The 15,034-nt window shown below is 51.5% G+C and overlaps 1 protein-coding gene across 1 annotated transcript in view; it reads right to left on the reverse strand.

Annotated features, from left to right (window-relative positions):
* Positions 1–12,470: 12,470 nt before the first annotated feature.
* tbc1d5 (TBC1 domain family, member 5) overlaps positions 12,471–15,034 on the reverse strand; it is an 85,177-nt gene continuing 82,613 nt past the window's right edge. Inside the window, exon 21 of the mRNA XM_072447277.1 lies at positions 12,471–12,836. Within this exon, the coding sequence (XP_072303378.1) occupies positions 12,582–12,836 (255 nt within the window). The 3' untranslated portion in view covers positions 12,471–12,581. The remainder of the gene's footprint in view (positions 12,837–15,034) is intronic.

The following is a 15,034-nucleotide window of genomic DNA, read 5'->3' on the forward strand; positions in this document are numbered from 1 at the left end:
TCTTATCTCGTGATCTCTCTCTTACTTTTCTCTTATCTCTGGCCCCCGTTCTCTGTCTCTGGCCCCGTCCTCTGCCTCTGGCCCCGCCCTCTGCCTCTGGCCCCGCCCTCTGTCTCTGGCCCCGTCCTCTGCCTCTGGCCCCGTCCTCTCTGGCCCCGTCCTCTGGCCCCGTCCTCTGCCTCTGGCCCCGTCCTCTGCCTCTGGCCCCGTCCTCTGCCTCTGGCCCCGTCCTCTCTGGCCCCGTCCTCTGGCCCCGTCCTCTGCCTCTGGCCCCGTCCTCTGTCTCTGGCCCCGTCCTCTGTCTCTGGCCCCGTCCTCTGTCTCTGGCCCCGTCCTCTGCCTCTGGCCCCGTCCTCTGGCCCCGTCCTCTGCCTCTGGCCCCGTCCTCTCTGGCCCCGTCCTCTGGCCCCGTCCTCTCTGGCCCCGTCCTCTGCCTCTGGCCCCGTCCTCTGTCTCTGGCCCCGTCCTCTGCCTCTGGCCCCGTCCTCTGCCTCTGGCCCCGTCCTCTCTGGCCCCGTCCTCTGGCCCCGTCCTCTGCCTCTGGCCCCGTCCTCTGTCTCTGGCCCCGCCCTCTGCCTCTGGCCCCGTCCTCTGCCTCTGGCCCCGTCCTCTCTGGCCCCGTCCTCTGCCTCTGGCCCCGTCCTCTGTCTCTGGCCCCGTCCTCTGCCTCTGGCCCCGTCCTCTGCCTCTGGCCCCGTCCTCTCTGGCCCAGTCCTCTGGCCCCGTCCTCTGCCTCTGGCCCCGTCCTCTGTCTCTGGCCCCGTCCTCTGTCTCTGGCCCCGTCCTCTGCCTCTGGCCCCGTCCTCTGGCCCCGTCCTCTGCCTCTGGCCCCGTCCTCTCTGGCCCCGGCCTCTGGCCCCGTCCTCAGTCTCTGGCCCCGTCCTCTGCCTCTGGCCCCGTCCTCTGCCTCTGGCCCCGTCCTCTGGCCCCGTCCTCTGCCTCTGGCCCCCGTTCTCTGTCTCTGGCCCCGTCCTCTGCCTCTGGCCCCGCCCTCTGCCTCTGGCCCCGCCCTCTGTCTCTGGCCCCGTCCTCTGCCTCTGGCCCCGTCCTCTCTGGCCCCGTCCTCTGGCCCCGTCCTCTGCCTCTGGCCCCGTCCTCTGCCTCTGGCCCCGTCCTCTGCCTCTGGCCCCGTCCTCTCTGGCCCCGTCCTCTGGCCCCGTCCTCTGCCTCTGGCCCCGTCCTCTCTGGCCCCGTCCTCTGCCTCTGGCCCCGTCCTCTGCCTCTGGCCCCGTCCTCTGCCTCTGGCCCCGTCCTCTGCCTCTGGCCCCGTCCTCTCTGGCCCCGTCCTCTGGCCCCCGTTCTCTGCCTCTGGCCCCGTCCTCTCTGGCCCCGTCCTCTGGCCCCGTCCTCTGCCTCTGGCCCCGTCCTCTCTGGCCCCGTCCTCTGCCTCTGGCCCCGTCCTCTGTCTCTGGCCCCGTCCTCTGCCTCTGGCCCCGTCCTCTGCCTCTGGCCCCGTCCTCTCTGGCCCCGTCCTCTGGCCCCGTCCTCTGCCTCTGGCCCCGTCCTCTGTCTCTGGCCCCGCCCTCTGCCTCTGGCCCCGCCCTCTGTCTCTGGCCCCGTCCTCTGCCTCTGGCCCCGTCCTCTCTGGCCCCGTCCTCTGCCTCTGGCCCCGTCCTCTGTCTCTGGCCCCGTCCTCTGCCTCTGGCCCCGTCCTCTCTGGCCCAGTCCTCTGGCCCCGTCCTCTGCCTCTGGCCCCGTCCTCTGTCTCTGGCCCCGTCCTCTGTCTCTGGCCCCGTCCTCTGCCTCTGGCCCCGTCCTCTGGCCCGGTCCTCTGCCTCTGGCCCCGTCCTCTCTGGCCCCGTCCTCTGGCCCCGTCCTCTGCCTCTGGCCCCGTCCTCAGTCTCTGGCCCCGTCCTCAGTCTCTGGCCCCGTCCTCTGCCTCTGGCCCCGTCCTCTGCCTCTGGCCCCGTCCTCAGTCTCTGGCCCCGTCCTCAGTCTCTGGCCCCGTCCTCTGCCTCTGGCCCCGTCCTCAGTCTCTGGCCCCGTCCTCAGTCTCTGGCCCCGTCCTCTGCCTCTGGCCCCGTCCTCTGCCTCTGGCCCCGTCCTCTCTGGCCCCGTCCTCTGGCCCCGTCCTCTGCCTCTGGCCCCCGTTCTCTGTCTCTGGCCCCGTCCTCTGTCTAAATGTAAATGATCTGTACATTTAATCACATCCAACAATAAGTAATAAAGTTTATTTTGTATGAATTATGATGCGGTTGTTTTAAGCAGGAACATGGAGCTTTTACAAACTGAACCTTCTCCTAATGTAGAGCTGCTGAAGGTCTGAGTTCAAACCCGACGCAGAGAGCGGCTTCATTCCTGAAACAACCAGATGGAAAGACTAAATCCCATGGTCATGGAAAATATGTCAGTGTTTGAGAGGGTCAGATCATTGGCATCGAGCAGAAGAAACTAATGTACTCCAGATCTGTGTGAGGAACAATGACACGCTGAAGATCTGTGTGAGGAACAATGACACTGAAGATCTGTGTGAGGAACAATGACACGCTGAAGATCTGTGTGAGGAACAATGACACGCTGAAGATCTGTGTGGGGAACAATGACACACTGAAGATCTGTGTGAGGAACAATGACACGCTGAAGATCTGTGTGAGGAACAATGACACGCTGAAGATCTGTGTGGGGAACAATGACACACTGAAGATCTGTGTGAGGAACAATGACACTGAAGATCTGTGTGAGGAACAATGACACGCTGAAGATCTGTGTGAGGAACAATGACACACTGAAGATCTGTGTGAGGAACAATGACACGCTGAAGATCTGTGTGAGGAACAATGACACGCTGAAGATCTGTGTGAGGAACAATGACACGCTGAAGATCTGTGTGAGGAACAATGACACACTGAAGATCTGTGTGAGGAACAATGACACGCTGTAGATCTGTATGAGGAACAATGACACGCTGATGATCTGTGTGAGGAACAATGACACTGAAGATCTGTGTGAAGAACAATGACACTGAAGATCTGTGTGAGGAACACTGACATTGAAGATCTGTGTGAGGAACAATGACACTGAAGATCTGTGTGAGGAACAATGACACACTGAAGATCTGTGTGAGGAACAATGACACGCTGAAGATCTGTGTGAGGAACAATGACACACTGAAGATCTGTGTGAGGAACAATGACACACTGAAGATCTGTGTGAGGAACAATGACACGCAGTAGATCTGTGTGAGGAACAATGACACGCTGAAGATCTGTGTGAGGAACAATGACACGCTGAAGATCTGTGTGAGGAACAATGACACACTGAAGATCTGTGTGAGGAACAATGACACGCTGAAGATCTGTGTGAGGAACAATGACACGCTGAAGATCTGTGTGAGGAACAATGACACACTGAAGATCTGTGTGAGGAACAATGACACACTGAAGATCTGTGTGAGGAACAATGACACACTGAAGATCTGTGTGAGGAACAATGACACGCTGAAGATCTCTGTGAGGAACAATGACACGCTGAAGATCTGTGTGAGGAACAATGACACGCTGAAGATCTGTGTGAGGAACAATGACACGCTGAAGATCTGTGTGAGGAACAATGACACTGAAGATCTGTGTGAGGAACAATGACACGCTGAAGATCTGTGTGAGGAACAATGACACACTGAAGATCTGTGTGAGGAACAATGACACGCTGAAGATCTGTGTGAGGAACAATGACACTGAAGATCTGTGTGAGGAACAATGACACGCTGAAGATCTGTGTGAGGAACAATGACACACTGAAGATCTGTGTGAGGAACAATGACACACTGAAGATCTGTGTGAGGAACAATGACACGCTGAAGATCTGTGTGAGGAACAATGACACGCTGAAGATCTGTGTGAGGAACAATGACACTGAAGATCTGTGTGAGGAACAATGACACGCTGAAGATCTGTGTGAGGAACAATGACACACTGAAGATCTGTGTGGGGAACAATGACACACTGAAGATCTGTGTGAGGAACAATGACACTGAAGATCTGTGTGAGGAACAATGACACGCTGAAGATCTGTGTGAGGAACAATGACACGCTGAAGATCTGTGTGAGGAACAATGACACACTGAAGATCTGTGTGAGGAACAATGACACGCTGTAGATCTGTATGAGGAACAATGACACGCTGATGATCTGTGTGAGGAACAATGACACTGAAGATCTGTGTGAAGAACAATGACACTGAAGATCTGTGTGAGGAACACTGACATTGAAGATCTGTGTGAGGAACAATGACACTGAAGATCTGTGTGAGGAACAATGACACACTGAAGATCTGTGTGAGGAACAATGACACGCTGAAGATCTGTGTGAGGAACAATGACACACTGAAGATCTGTGTGAGGAACAATGACACGCAGTAGATCTGTGTGAGGAACAATGACACGCTGAAGATCTGTGTGAGGAACAATGACACGCTGAAGATCTGTGTGAGGAACAATGACACACTGAAGATCTGTGTGAGGAACAATGACACACTGAAGATCTGTGTGAGGAACAATGACACTGAAGATCTGTGTGAGGAACAATGACACGCTGAAGATCTCTGTGAGGAACAATGACACGCTGAAGATCTGTGTGAGGAACAATGACACGCTGAAGATCTCTGTGAGGAACAATGACACGCTGAAGATCTCTGAGGAACAATGACACACTGAAGATCTGTGAGAGGAACAATGACACACTGAAGATCTCTGTGAGGAACAATGACACGCTGAAGATCTCTGAGGAACAATGACACACTGAAGATCTGTGAGAGGAACAATGACACACTGAAGATCTCTGTGAGGAACAATGACACACTGAAGATCTGTGTGAGGAACAATGACACGCTGAAGATCGGTGTGAGGAACAATGACACGCTGAAGATCGGTGTGAGGAACAATGACACGCTGAAGATCCGTGTGAGGAACAATGACACGCTGTAGATCCGTGTGAGGAACAATGACACTGAAGATCTGTGTGAGGAACAATGACACTGAAGATCTGTGTGAGGAACAATGACACGCTGTAGATCTGTATGAGGAACAATGACACGCTGATGATCTGTGTGAGGAACAATGACACGCTGTAGATCTGTGTGAGGAACAATGACACTGAAGATCTGTGTGAGGAACAATGACACTGAAGATCTGTGTGAGGAACAATGACACTGAAGATCTGTGTGAGGAACACTGACACTGAAGATCTGTGTGAGGAACAATGACACTGAAGATCTGTGTGAGGAACAATGACACGCTGTAGATCTGTATGAGGAACAATGACACGCTGATGATCTGTGTGAGGAACAATGACACGCTGAAGATCTGTGTGAGGAACAATGACACTGAAGATCTGTGTGAGGAACAATGACACGCTGAAGATCTGTGTGAGGAACAATGACACGCTGATGATCTGTGTGAGGAACAATGACACTGAAGATCTGTGTGAGGAACAATGACACGCTGAAGATCTGTGTGAGGAACAATGACACGCTGAAGATCTGTGTGAGGAACAATGACACTGAAGATCTGTGTGAGGAACAATGACACTGAAGATCTGTGTGAGGAACAATGACACACTGAAGATCTGTGTGAGGAACAATGACACTGAAGATCTGTGTGAGGAACAATGACACGCTGAAGATCTGTGTGAGGAACAATGACACACTGAAGATCTGTGTGAGGAACAATGACACTGAAGATCTGTGTGAGGAACAATGACACTGAAGATCTGTGTGAGGAACAATGACACGCTGAAGATCTGTGTGAGGAACAATGACACACTGAAGATCTGTGTGAGGAACAATGACACTGAAGATCTGTGTGAGGAACAATGACACGCTGAAGATCTGTGTGAGGAACAATGACACACTGAAGATCTGTGTGAGGAACAATGACACACTGAAGATCTGTGTGAGGAACAATGACACTGAAGATCTGTGTGAGGAACAATGACACGCTGAAGATCTGTGTGAGGAACAATGACACACTGGATGTTTATTTATTTTTGATAATGAAATATAAAACACAATAACAAACAGAACACAACCAAAGAGCGGATTATAAAATATAAAATACAAATAGATAAATAAAACACTATTTTGTCCAAAATTGGTCAAATTTCAGAATAAAATTTGAAGGTAATTTTGTCATTTGTCTGATGTCTGTTCCTATCTCAGTCCAGTCCTTGATCGTTGGTGATGTTCGTGTCAGCCATTTCTTTGTGATGGTCTTTTTCCTACTGCCAAAAGTGTGTTCCAAAAGTATCCATTTATTGAGTCCATGGCAGGAGTTCATAGTTCATAGTTCTAAAGTTCAGATGGAAACATCAAAAACAGTCTGCAGAGCGTCGTGACCTTGTCCCATATTTCAGAAGGAATGGACAGAACATGTGGTTTGTCTCCTGGCGCCGCATGAAGCATGTTCTGAACAGACCAGGAGACCAGGAGACAACATGGGTCAGGATGTGTTGTATTGGGAATATTGGGAAGACAAACAAGGGATATTACTTCCGGCTGCTCGTTACAACGCTCCCTCTCTTTTCCAGTATTTTTGTGCTCCATTTATTGTAATTCTGTAAATATCTTTGTACATTCATTGTACGGCCGGGGTTCGCAGACACACGCTGGATCTGCTTTGATTCAACCTTGTTTCGTTGGATTATTGCGTGTTTTTGTCGTTACGATGTGCGTTGGCCCCCAGCCACCCCGGCCTGTTTGAGCTCCGGAGCACAGCGGTTTTCCCCCAGGACCGACTCGAGATCCCTGCTGTTCTTCGTAAGACCTGCAGAGGCCGGCGCGCGGGATGTAAACTCCGGGAAAGGAAGAGATGCTCCAGACCCGTTCTTCCCGCCATCGTCACGGGAAACGTGAGATCTCTCCAGACAAGACGGCGGAGCTGGTGGGACTCACACGATCTCAGCGGGAGAACAAGGACAGCAGCGTCATTCTTTTCACTTTATTACCACTTTCATCTGCTGCGTGCTGATAGGACGAGGGAGAGTGGGAAGAGGAGGCGGCCTGGCTCTGTTTGTGAACGAGAAGTGGTGCAAATCTGAACACTGCACAGTGAAGGAGCAGCTGTGTAACAAAGACACTGAACTGTTGGCATGAGGCCATATTATTTGCCCCGGGAGTTCTCACAAGGGATTGTGATTGCTGTGTATGTGGCCCCGTCTGCCAATGCTGACAGTGCTAGTGAAGCATTGCTCTCCTGCACTTGCAGGTCACAGACACACAGGCGCTCTTCCTCATCTCTGGTGACTATAACCACACTTCTCCCTCTTCTGTTCTGCCACATACACCAGTAATGTCACCTGCCCCACCAGGAACAATAAAACACTGGACTTGTTTTTTGCCAACACCAGGAGGCTCCTCCCCCCTCCCTCCCCTGGGAGGGAGGGGGACATCAGGACATCAGCACCATCACAGAGCATCAGGACATCAGCACCATCACAGAGCATCAGGACATCAGCACCATCACAGAGCATCAGGACATCAGCACCATCACAGAGCATCAGGACATCAGCACCATCACAGAGCATCAGGACATCAGCACCATCACAGAGCATCAGGACATCAGCACCATCACAGAGCATCAGGACATCAGCACCATCACAGAGCATCAGGACATCAGCACCATCACAGAGCATCAGGACATCAGCACCATCACAGAGCATCAGGACATCAGCACCATCACAGAGCATCACGGACTACATCAACTTCTGTTTTGAGAACTTAGTTCCCTCCGGACGGTGTTTTCCAAACAACAAGCCCTGGATGAACCGTGACCTGAAGGCTCTGCTGAAGGAGAAGAAGAGCCTTCAGGTCAGAACAAGGAGGAGCTGAGGACTGTGCAGAAGGAGCTGAGGAGGAAGATCAGGCAAGAGGAGGCTACAAGAGGATGGAAGATGGGACTTTGTGGACTGGTGTCAGCAGAACCACCTCCTCATCAACACGGGGAAGACCAAGGAGATGGTGGTGGATTTCCAAAGGTGGTTCCGCTGACACCAGTCCACAAAGTCCTGCTACAGTCCCCTGTCCTCCGCATCATCGTCATCTGTGATGAGTCTGATGATGGCAGAGTGGTCAGAGAACTTCTGCAGGATAAGATAATCCTTTATTGTCCCACATGGGGAAATTCCATTGATGCAACACAGGTAGATACAGAGGTAGATACAGAAGAAAAGAACAAATAACTTATAAAAATCTCAGGATGTCCGCCGGGATAACGTGACAATCTCTGGGTAAGACGACTGTTCTCTGCAGTTTCATGAGTTCCTCCTTTGTGTAAACGCGGTACGGCACCGGCCGGGGGGACGCAGGGGGGCCGGGGGGCCTCGGAGCCAGGGCACATCGCGATGACACGAAAACACTCAATCCAGCCGAACAAAGTCAAAACAAGTTGAATTAAAGCGATTCCAGTGCGTGTCCCGATCATTCATGAAGTTCCTCTTTTATATAAACGTGTACCGGCGGCATACTGTACGTCAGGACGGCCGGAGGGCGCGGGGGGGCCGGGGGCTAGCTCAGAGCTAGCGCACATCACGACGAAAACACTCAATAATCCAGCCGAACAAAGTCAAAAACAAGTTAAATTAAAGCGATTCCAGCACGTGGGCCTATTGTACAAGTAAAGTAGATTTTTTTTTTACAAAATACAAAAGATAAAGCACAATAAGTGTGAAAAAAGTGTGAGAAAAGAGTGGAGCGTTTACACCGGGCTGCCAGCTGGACCGGCGCCTTTTTTTCAGGATACAGCTGTCCGTGTCTGAGGTCTGCAGTGTAAAGGGTGAAGAGAAAGGGCCGTGGACGGTGCCCTGGGGCCCCCACACTGCAGGTCCCTCACACTGCAGGTCCCTCACACTGCAGGTCCCCCACACTGCAGGTCCCTCACACTGCAGGTCCCTCACACTGCAGGTCCCCCACACTGCAGGTCCCTCACACTGCAGGTCCCTCACACTGCAGGTCCCCCACACTGCAGGTCCCCCACACTGCAGGTCCTCCACACTGCAGGTCCTCTACACTGCAGGTCCTCCACACTGCAGGTCCCCCACACAGCAGGTCCCCCACACTGCAGGTCCCCCACACAGCAGGTCCCCCACACTGCAGGTCCCCCACACTGCAGGTCCTCTACACTGCAGGTCCTCCACACTGCAGGTCCCCCACACTGCAGGTCCCTCACACTGCAGGTCCCCCACACTGCAGGTCCCCCACACTGCAGGTCCCCCACACTGCAGGTCCCTCACACTGCAGGTCCCCCACACTGCAGGTCCCCCACACTGCAGGTCCTCCACACTGCAGGTCCTCTACACTGCAGGTCCTCCACACTGCAGGTCCCCCACACTGCAGGTCCCCCACACTGCAGGTCCGAGTGTCAGACACACAGTTCCGGGCTCTCACAAACTGGGGTCGGTCTGTGAGGTCGTCCAGGATCCACTCTGCCAGGTCATACTCCACACCAGCCGTCTCCAGCTTGTCCCTCAGGAGCTGATGGTGTTGAAGGCGCTGGAAAGATCGAAGAACAGGATCCTCACAGAGCTGCCAGGCTTCTCCAGGTGAGAGAGAGAGAGGTGCAGCAGGAGATGACGGCGTCCTCCACAGGCCAGTATGCAAACTGCAGCGGGTCCATGGCTGAGCTCACGGTGGAGCGGAGGTGGTCCAGGACCAGCCGCTCCAGTGTCTTCATCAGGTGGGACGTGAGAGCCACTGGCCTGAAGCTGTTGAGGTCTTTGGGGCGCGGTGTCTTGGGCACAGGTACCAGACAGGAGGTCTTCCAGACCTGTGGTACCACCCTCAGCTTCAGGCTCATGTTGAAGACATGCTCCATCACTCCACACAGTTCATCTGCAGGACTTAAGGCGCCTGGGGCTGATGCCTTCCTCAGAGCAGCACATTAGAGCTGCACATTAGATCTGAGTCTTAGAGCTGACATTATATTGGACTAGACACATTCAAACTTCATTTGAAAATGGACACATTTGAGTGGACTAAATTGGAAGTTTTTTTGGTTTTGTTGGATGTTCTACTGATTTAGCTTCATCTTTTTTCTCTTTGGTTTTGTTTTCTTCCACTGTGAATATTTTTTTTTTCTTTTTTGAAAAATAAAAACAAGTAAAATATATAAAAAGGCAAGATGTGTCTCAGGTGAGTTTAAGCTGGTGGTCTTCATCTGGTCTTCATCTGGTCTTCATCTGGTGGTCTTCATCTGGTCTTCATTTGGTGGTCTTCATCTGGTGGTCTTCATCTGGTCTTCTTCATCTGGTCTTCTTCATCTGGTCTTCATCTGGTCTTCATCTGGTCTTCATCTGGTCTTCATCTGGTGGTCTTCATCTGGTCTTCATTTGGTGGTCTTCATCTGGTGGTCTTCATCTGGTGGTCTTCATCTGGTGGTCTTCATCTGGTGGTCTTCATCTGGTCTTCATCTGGTCTTCTGGTGGTCTTCATCTGGTCTTCATTTGGTGGTCTTCATCTGGTGGTCTTCATCTGGTGGTCTTCATCTGGTCTTCTTCATCTGGTCTTCATCTGGTCTTCATCTGGTCTTCATCTGGTGGTCTTCATCTGGTGGTCTTCATCTGGTCTTCTTCATCTGGTCTTCATCTGGTCTTCATCTGGTGGTCTTCATCTGGTCTTCTTCATCTGGTCTTCATCTGGTCTTCATCTGGTCTTCATCTGGTCTTCATCTGGTCTTCATCTGGTCTTCATCTGGTGGTCTTCATCTGGTGGTCTTCATCTGGTGGTCTTCATCTGGTGGTCTTCATCTGGTGGTCATCTGGTGGTCTTCATCTGGTCTTCATCTGGTGGTCATCTGGTGGTCTTCATCTGGTGGTCTTCATGACACTTCATCTCAGTCTTAAATGACAAACACAGATGTATTTGAATGTAAAGCAGGAGCGTGTCATTTATTGATGTATAATTTATATTACAGCATATGAACAAACGCACTGATCATACATCTAAAACAGTCACATTTAAAATGATTTGACAAAGAACAGAAAACAGACCATCATTTAATCATTCTCTTAAACTAAAAAATACTTAAGGATTAAAAGATTTTATATAAAAAAGTAAATATAACAAAGGAAAGAATTGGTTTTGAGACGGATGGAGGCACTACACGTGTCAGAGCTGCAGCAGAAGCAGTCGGGCCACTAGAGGGAGCCAAATATTCAAACGTTATTCCTGACTTTGCGCAGACCATTAGTGTGTTAGTGTTCACACAGTATCAGCTCCAGCACTGGAGAGGGACAGGCTGGAGAAATATTACAGGGAATATTATAACAACTGAATACATTTGCTTCTTGTACACTCATAAGTAAAGAGCATTGAATTCAAGCTGCTTCATATAATATCTAATCACTGATATCAGATACAACTCCAAATTAAGACTATATTCAAACTAGGAACTCACTTGAGCAGCAACTGATCCTATAACTTAGGATTTTAAAATGGTAAAAGGCTTTCATTGTGTCTTTAGAATACAGCTTGTGACTTTTCATATTGTGACTAAGGTGCAAATAATTATTATTTTAGTTGTCGACTTGTCAGAATCTATTTTCAGTCAGTCGAGTTGACTAACAATTACTTAAATAGTACTAAGAGATGCGTTTCCCATTTTAACCAAGTTAAGCTTAAAACATGATAACTGAAGATAAGAAATGAACTGTATTCATAATAAAACAAATACATATTCCCCGTCTCATTGGAATTTTATAATGGCAGTGTCTTTGTGATAAAACCAGCAAATGACATGTTCTTGACCCATTATTTCAGTGGTGGATCCAGTCTGGGGGCGGGTCCAGTCTGGGGGCGGTCCAGTCTGGGGGCGGTCCAGTCTGGGGGCGGTCCAGTCTGGGGGCGGTCCAGTCTGGGGGCGGTCCAGTCTGGGGGCGGTCCAGTCTGGGGGCGGTCCAGTCTGGGGGCGGGTCCAGTCTGGGGGCGGTCCAGTCTGGGGGCGGTCCAGTCTGGGGGCGGTCCAGTCTGGGGGCGGTCCAGTCTGGGGGCGGTCCAGTCTGGGGGCGGTCCAGTCTGGGGGCGGTCCAGTCTGGGGGCGGTCCAGTCTGGGGGCGGTCCAGTCTGGGGGCGGGTCCAGTCTGGGGGCGGTCCAGTCTGGGGGCGGTCCAGTCTGGGGGCGGTCCAGTCTGGGGGCGGTCCAGTCTGGGGGCGGTCCAGTCTGGGGGCGGTCCAGTCTGGGGGCGGTCCAGTCTGGGGGCGGGTCCAGTCTGGGGGCGGTCCAGTCTGGGGGCGGTCCAGTCTGGGGGCGGGTCCAGTCTGGGGGCGGTCCAGTCTGGGGGCGGGTCCAGTCTGGGGGCGGTCCAGTCTGGGGGCGGGTCCAGTCTGGGGGCGGTCCAGTCTGGGGGCGGTCCAGTCTGGGGGCGGGTCCAGTCTGGGGGCGGTCCAGTCTGGGGGCGGGTCCAGTCTGGGGGCGGTCCAGTCTGGGGGCGGTCCAGTCTGGGGGCGGGTCCAGTCTGGGGGCGGGTCCAGTCTGGGGGCGGTCCAGTCTGGGGGCGGGTCCAGTATGGGGGCGGGTCCAGTATGGGGGCGGTGTCACAGTCCAAATGCATATAATAAACAATATTTGGCCCCGTGGCTCTGGAGATGGGGGCCGTTCACAAGTCGGCGGGGTTGACCATGGTGAAGTCCGAGTCTTTACTGTTGGTGGAGCCCGCGTCAGGACTAGAGGATCCCGAGGGACTCCCGGTGGTCAGAGGGTCGTGGAAAGTCCCGGCTGAGCCCTCTGGTTCAAGGCGCACCAGGCCCCGACCCCTCCGGATGGCTCCACCCCCCTGGACTTCCTCATCCTGAGAGACCAGGATGTAGTCACCCCAGTTCCTACTAGCATCTGAGCCCAGGGAGGACGCCACCTGGAGGGCACAGAGGGAAGGACAACATGAGACCAACATTAAGGTTTGATCTGAAGTGAACTCCCTGGCCTTGTCCCAACACAGCTGTCCAGAGACGTGCCCAGAGACGTGCACAGAGACGTGTACAGAGACGTGTACAGAGACGTGTACAGAGACATGCCCAGAGACATGTCCAGAGATATGTCCAGAGATATGTCCAGAGATATGTCCAGAGATATGTCCAGAGACATGTCCAGAGACATGTCCAGGGATATGTCCAGAGACATGTCCAGAGACATGTCCAGGGATATGTCCAGGGATATGTCCAGAGACATGTCCAGAGATATGTCCAGAGATATGTCCAGGGATATGTCCAGAGACATGTCCAGGGATATGTCCAGAGACATGTCCAGAGACATGTCCAGAGACATGTCCAGAGATATGTCCAGAGACATGTCCAGAGACATGTCCAGAGATATGTCCAGAGATATGTGCAGAGATATGTCCAGAGATATGTCCAGAGATATGTCCAGAGACATGTCCAGAGACATGTCCAGGGATATGTCCAGAGACATGTCCAGAGACATGTCCAGAGACATGTCCAGAGACATGTCCAGGGATATGTCCAGGGATATGTCCAGAGACATGTCCAGAGATATGTCCAGAGATATGTCCAGAGACATGTCCAGAGACATGTCCAGGGATATGTCCAGAGACATGTCCAGAGACATGTCCAGAGATATGTCCAGAGACATGTCCAGGGATATGTCCAGGGATATGTCCAGAGACATGTCCAGAGATATGTCCAGAGATATGTCTCTGCAGAAGGAGGGTGTAAGGACAGGGGATGCTGGGACATTGCCAAGTCCTGATGAACCTCGCTTAATCTGTTTTTCACTCAGTCTCGAGGAAACTGCTGTTTTGAATTTGGGCGTAACAAAAATAAATTCAATTTAAGTAAATTAAAGCCGCAAGCGGCATCCAACGGCCCTCGCGGGCCGCCGGCCTTCCGACTCTGCTCTCTGCATTTTACAGAGATGGCGATAACGCAAGAACTAAGACAGCGACACATTGTACATGTACAATGCTGTGCTTAACCAGTGCCAATGAACACAAATGTCGGTCAAATGTGCGGGTCCGCCGCACAGAGACCGTGACACTTGGAATAAAAATATGGATAACTTTTGATGCCCCGCTTGTGTAGATGATTTTCCCAAAATATGAGCTTGATGGAGCTATTGCCCACAGAGGAGTTCATTAAAGTGTGAAGCATAAATGTGAACATTTCAAGGATTTGGCGTTTTTCCCATTTGTGACATATATTTGCAGCTCCACAGCACAGAGACCGTAGCACTTAAAATCAAAATATGACTAATTTTTGATGCCCCGCTTGTGTAGATGATATTTCCCAAATATGAGTTTGATCGGACAATCGCCCTGGGAGGAGTTTGTTAAAGTGTGAAGCGTAAAAATGTGGTGATTTGAGCGATTTTGCGATTTTCCCATAAGGATAACATGGGATGTTTCTGTCATTGCTACGGTTACGCCGTACAAAATATGACTTTGGCTCTCATACTTTTATGATCAGGATGGCAAATTAGAATTTTGTTCAAAATATCATGTCATTTGGAAAAAACTCTATTGTTTATAGGCCACTCTGAAGGCCAAATAGTCAGAATTCTGGGAAACGTTTGCGGCTCCGTCGCACAGAGACCGTAAAAGTTATCCTTAAAATTTGGATAAATTTAGATACACCACTTGTCTAGAGGACGTACACCGATTTTGAGGTCGGTGGGCAAAACGCACTAGGAGGAGTTCGTTAAAGTGTAAAACATAAAAATGTGGTAATTTGAGAGATTTTGTGGTTTTCCCATAGGGATAACATGGGAGGTTTCTGTCATCGCTACGACTACGCCGTAAAAATTTAGGCATTTTTGTGATTGGCTTTTGTGATCGGGACGGCAAAATAGAATTTTGGGTAAAGTTTAGACAATTTTGGTAAAACTAATTTTTGACCTTCAATGTTAATTTAAAGGTCACTCTGTAGGGGGCGCTATCGCGGCCATTTCAATTTTGTCATCCTAAACTGGTCCAAACAAGAAAGTTTAACAACTGATTCAAATTTGGTCCTAATCGGACTGGTTTTGATCAAATGGGAGCAATTTTTAGATCGGCAATATTCCAAAATAAGTTGTCCAACTTTGCGGCTGCGCCGCACA

Source organism: Eucyclogobius newberryi, unplaced genomic scaffold (genome assembly GCF_026437365.1).
Source record: "Eucyclogobius newberryi isolate DKJ021-1_F unplaced genomic scaffold, fEucNew1.0.hap1 SCAF_16, whole genome shotgun sequence".
NCBI classification, from domain to species: domain Eukaryota; kingdom Metazoa; phylum Chordata; class Actinopteri; order Gobiiformes; family Gobiidae; genus Eucyclogobius; species Eucyclogobius newberryi.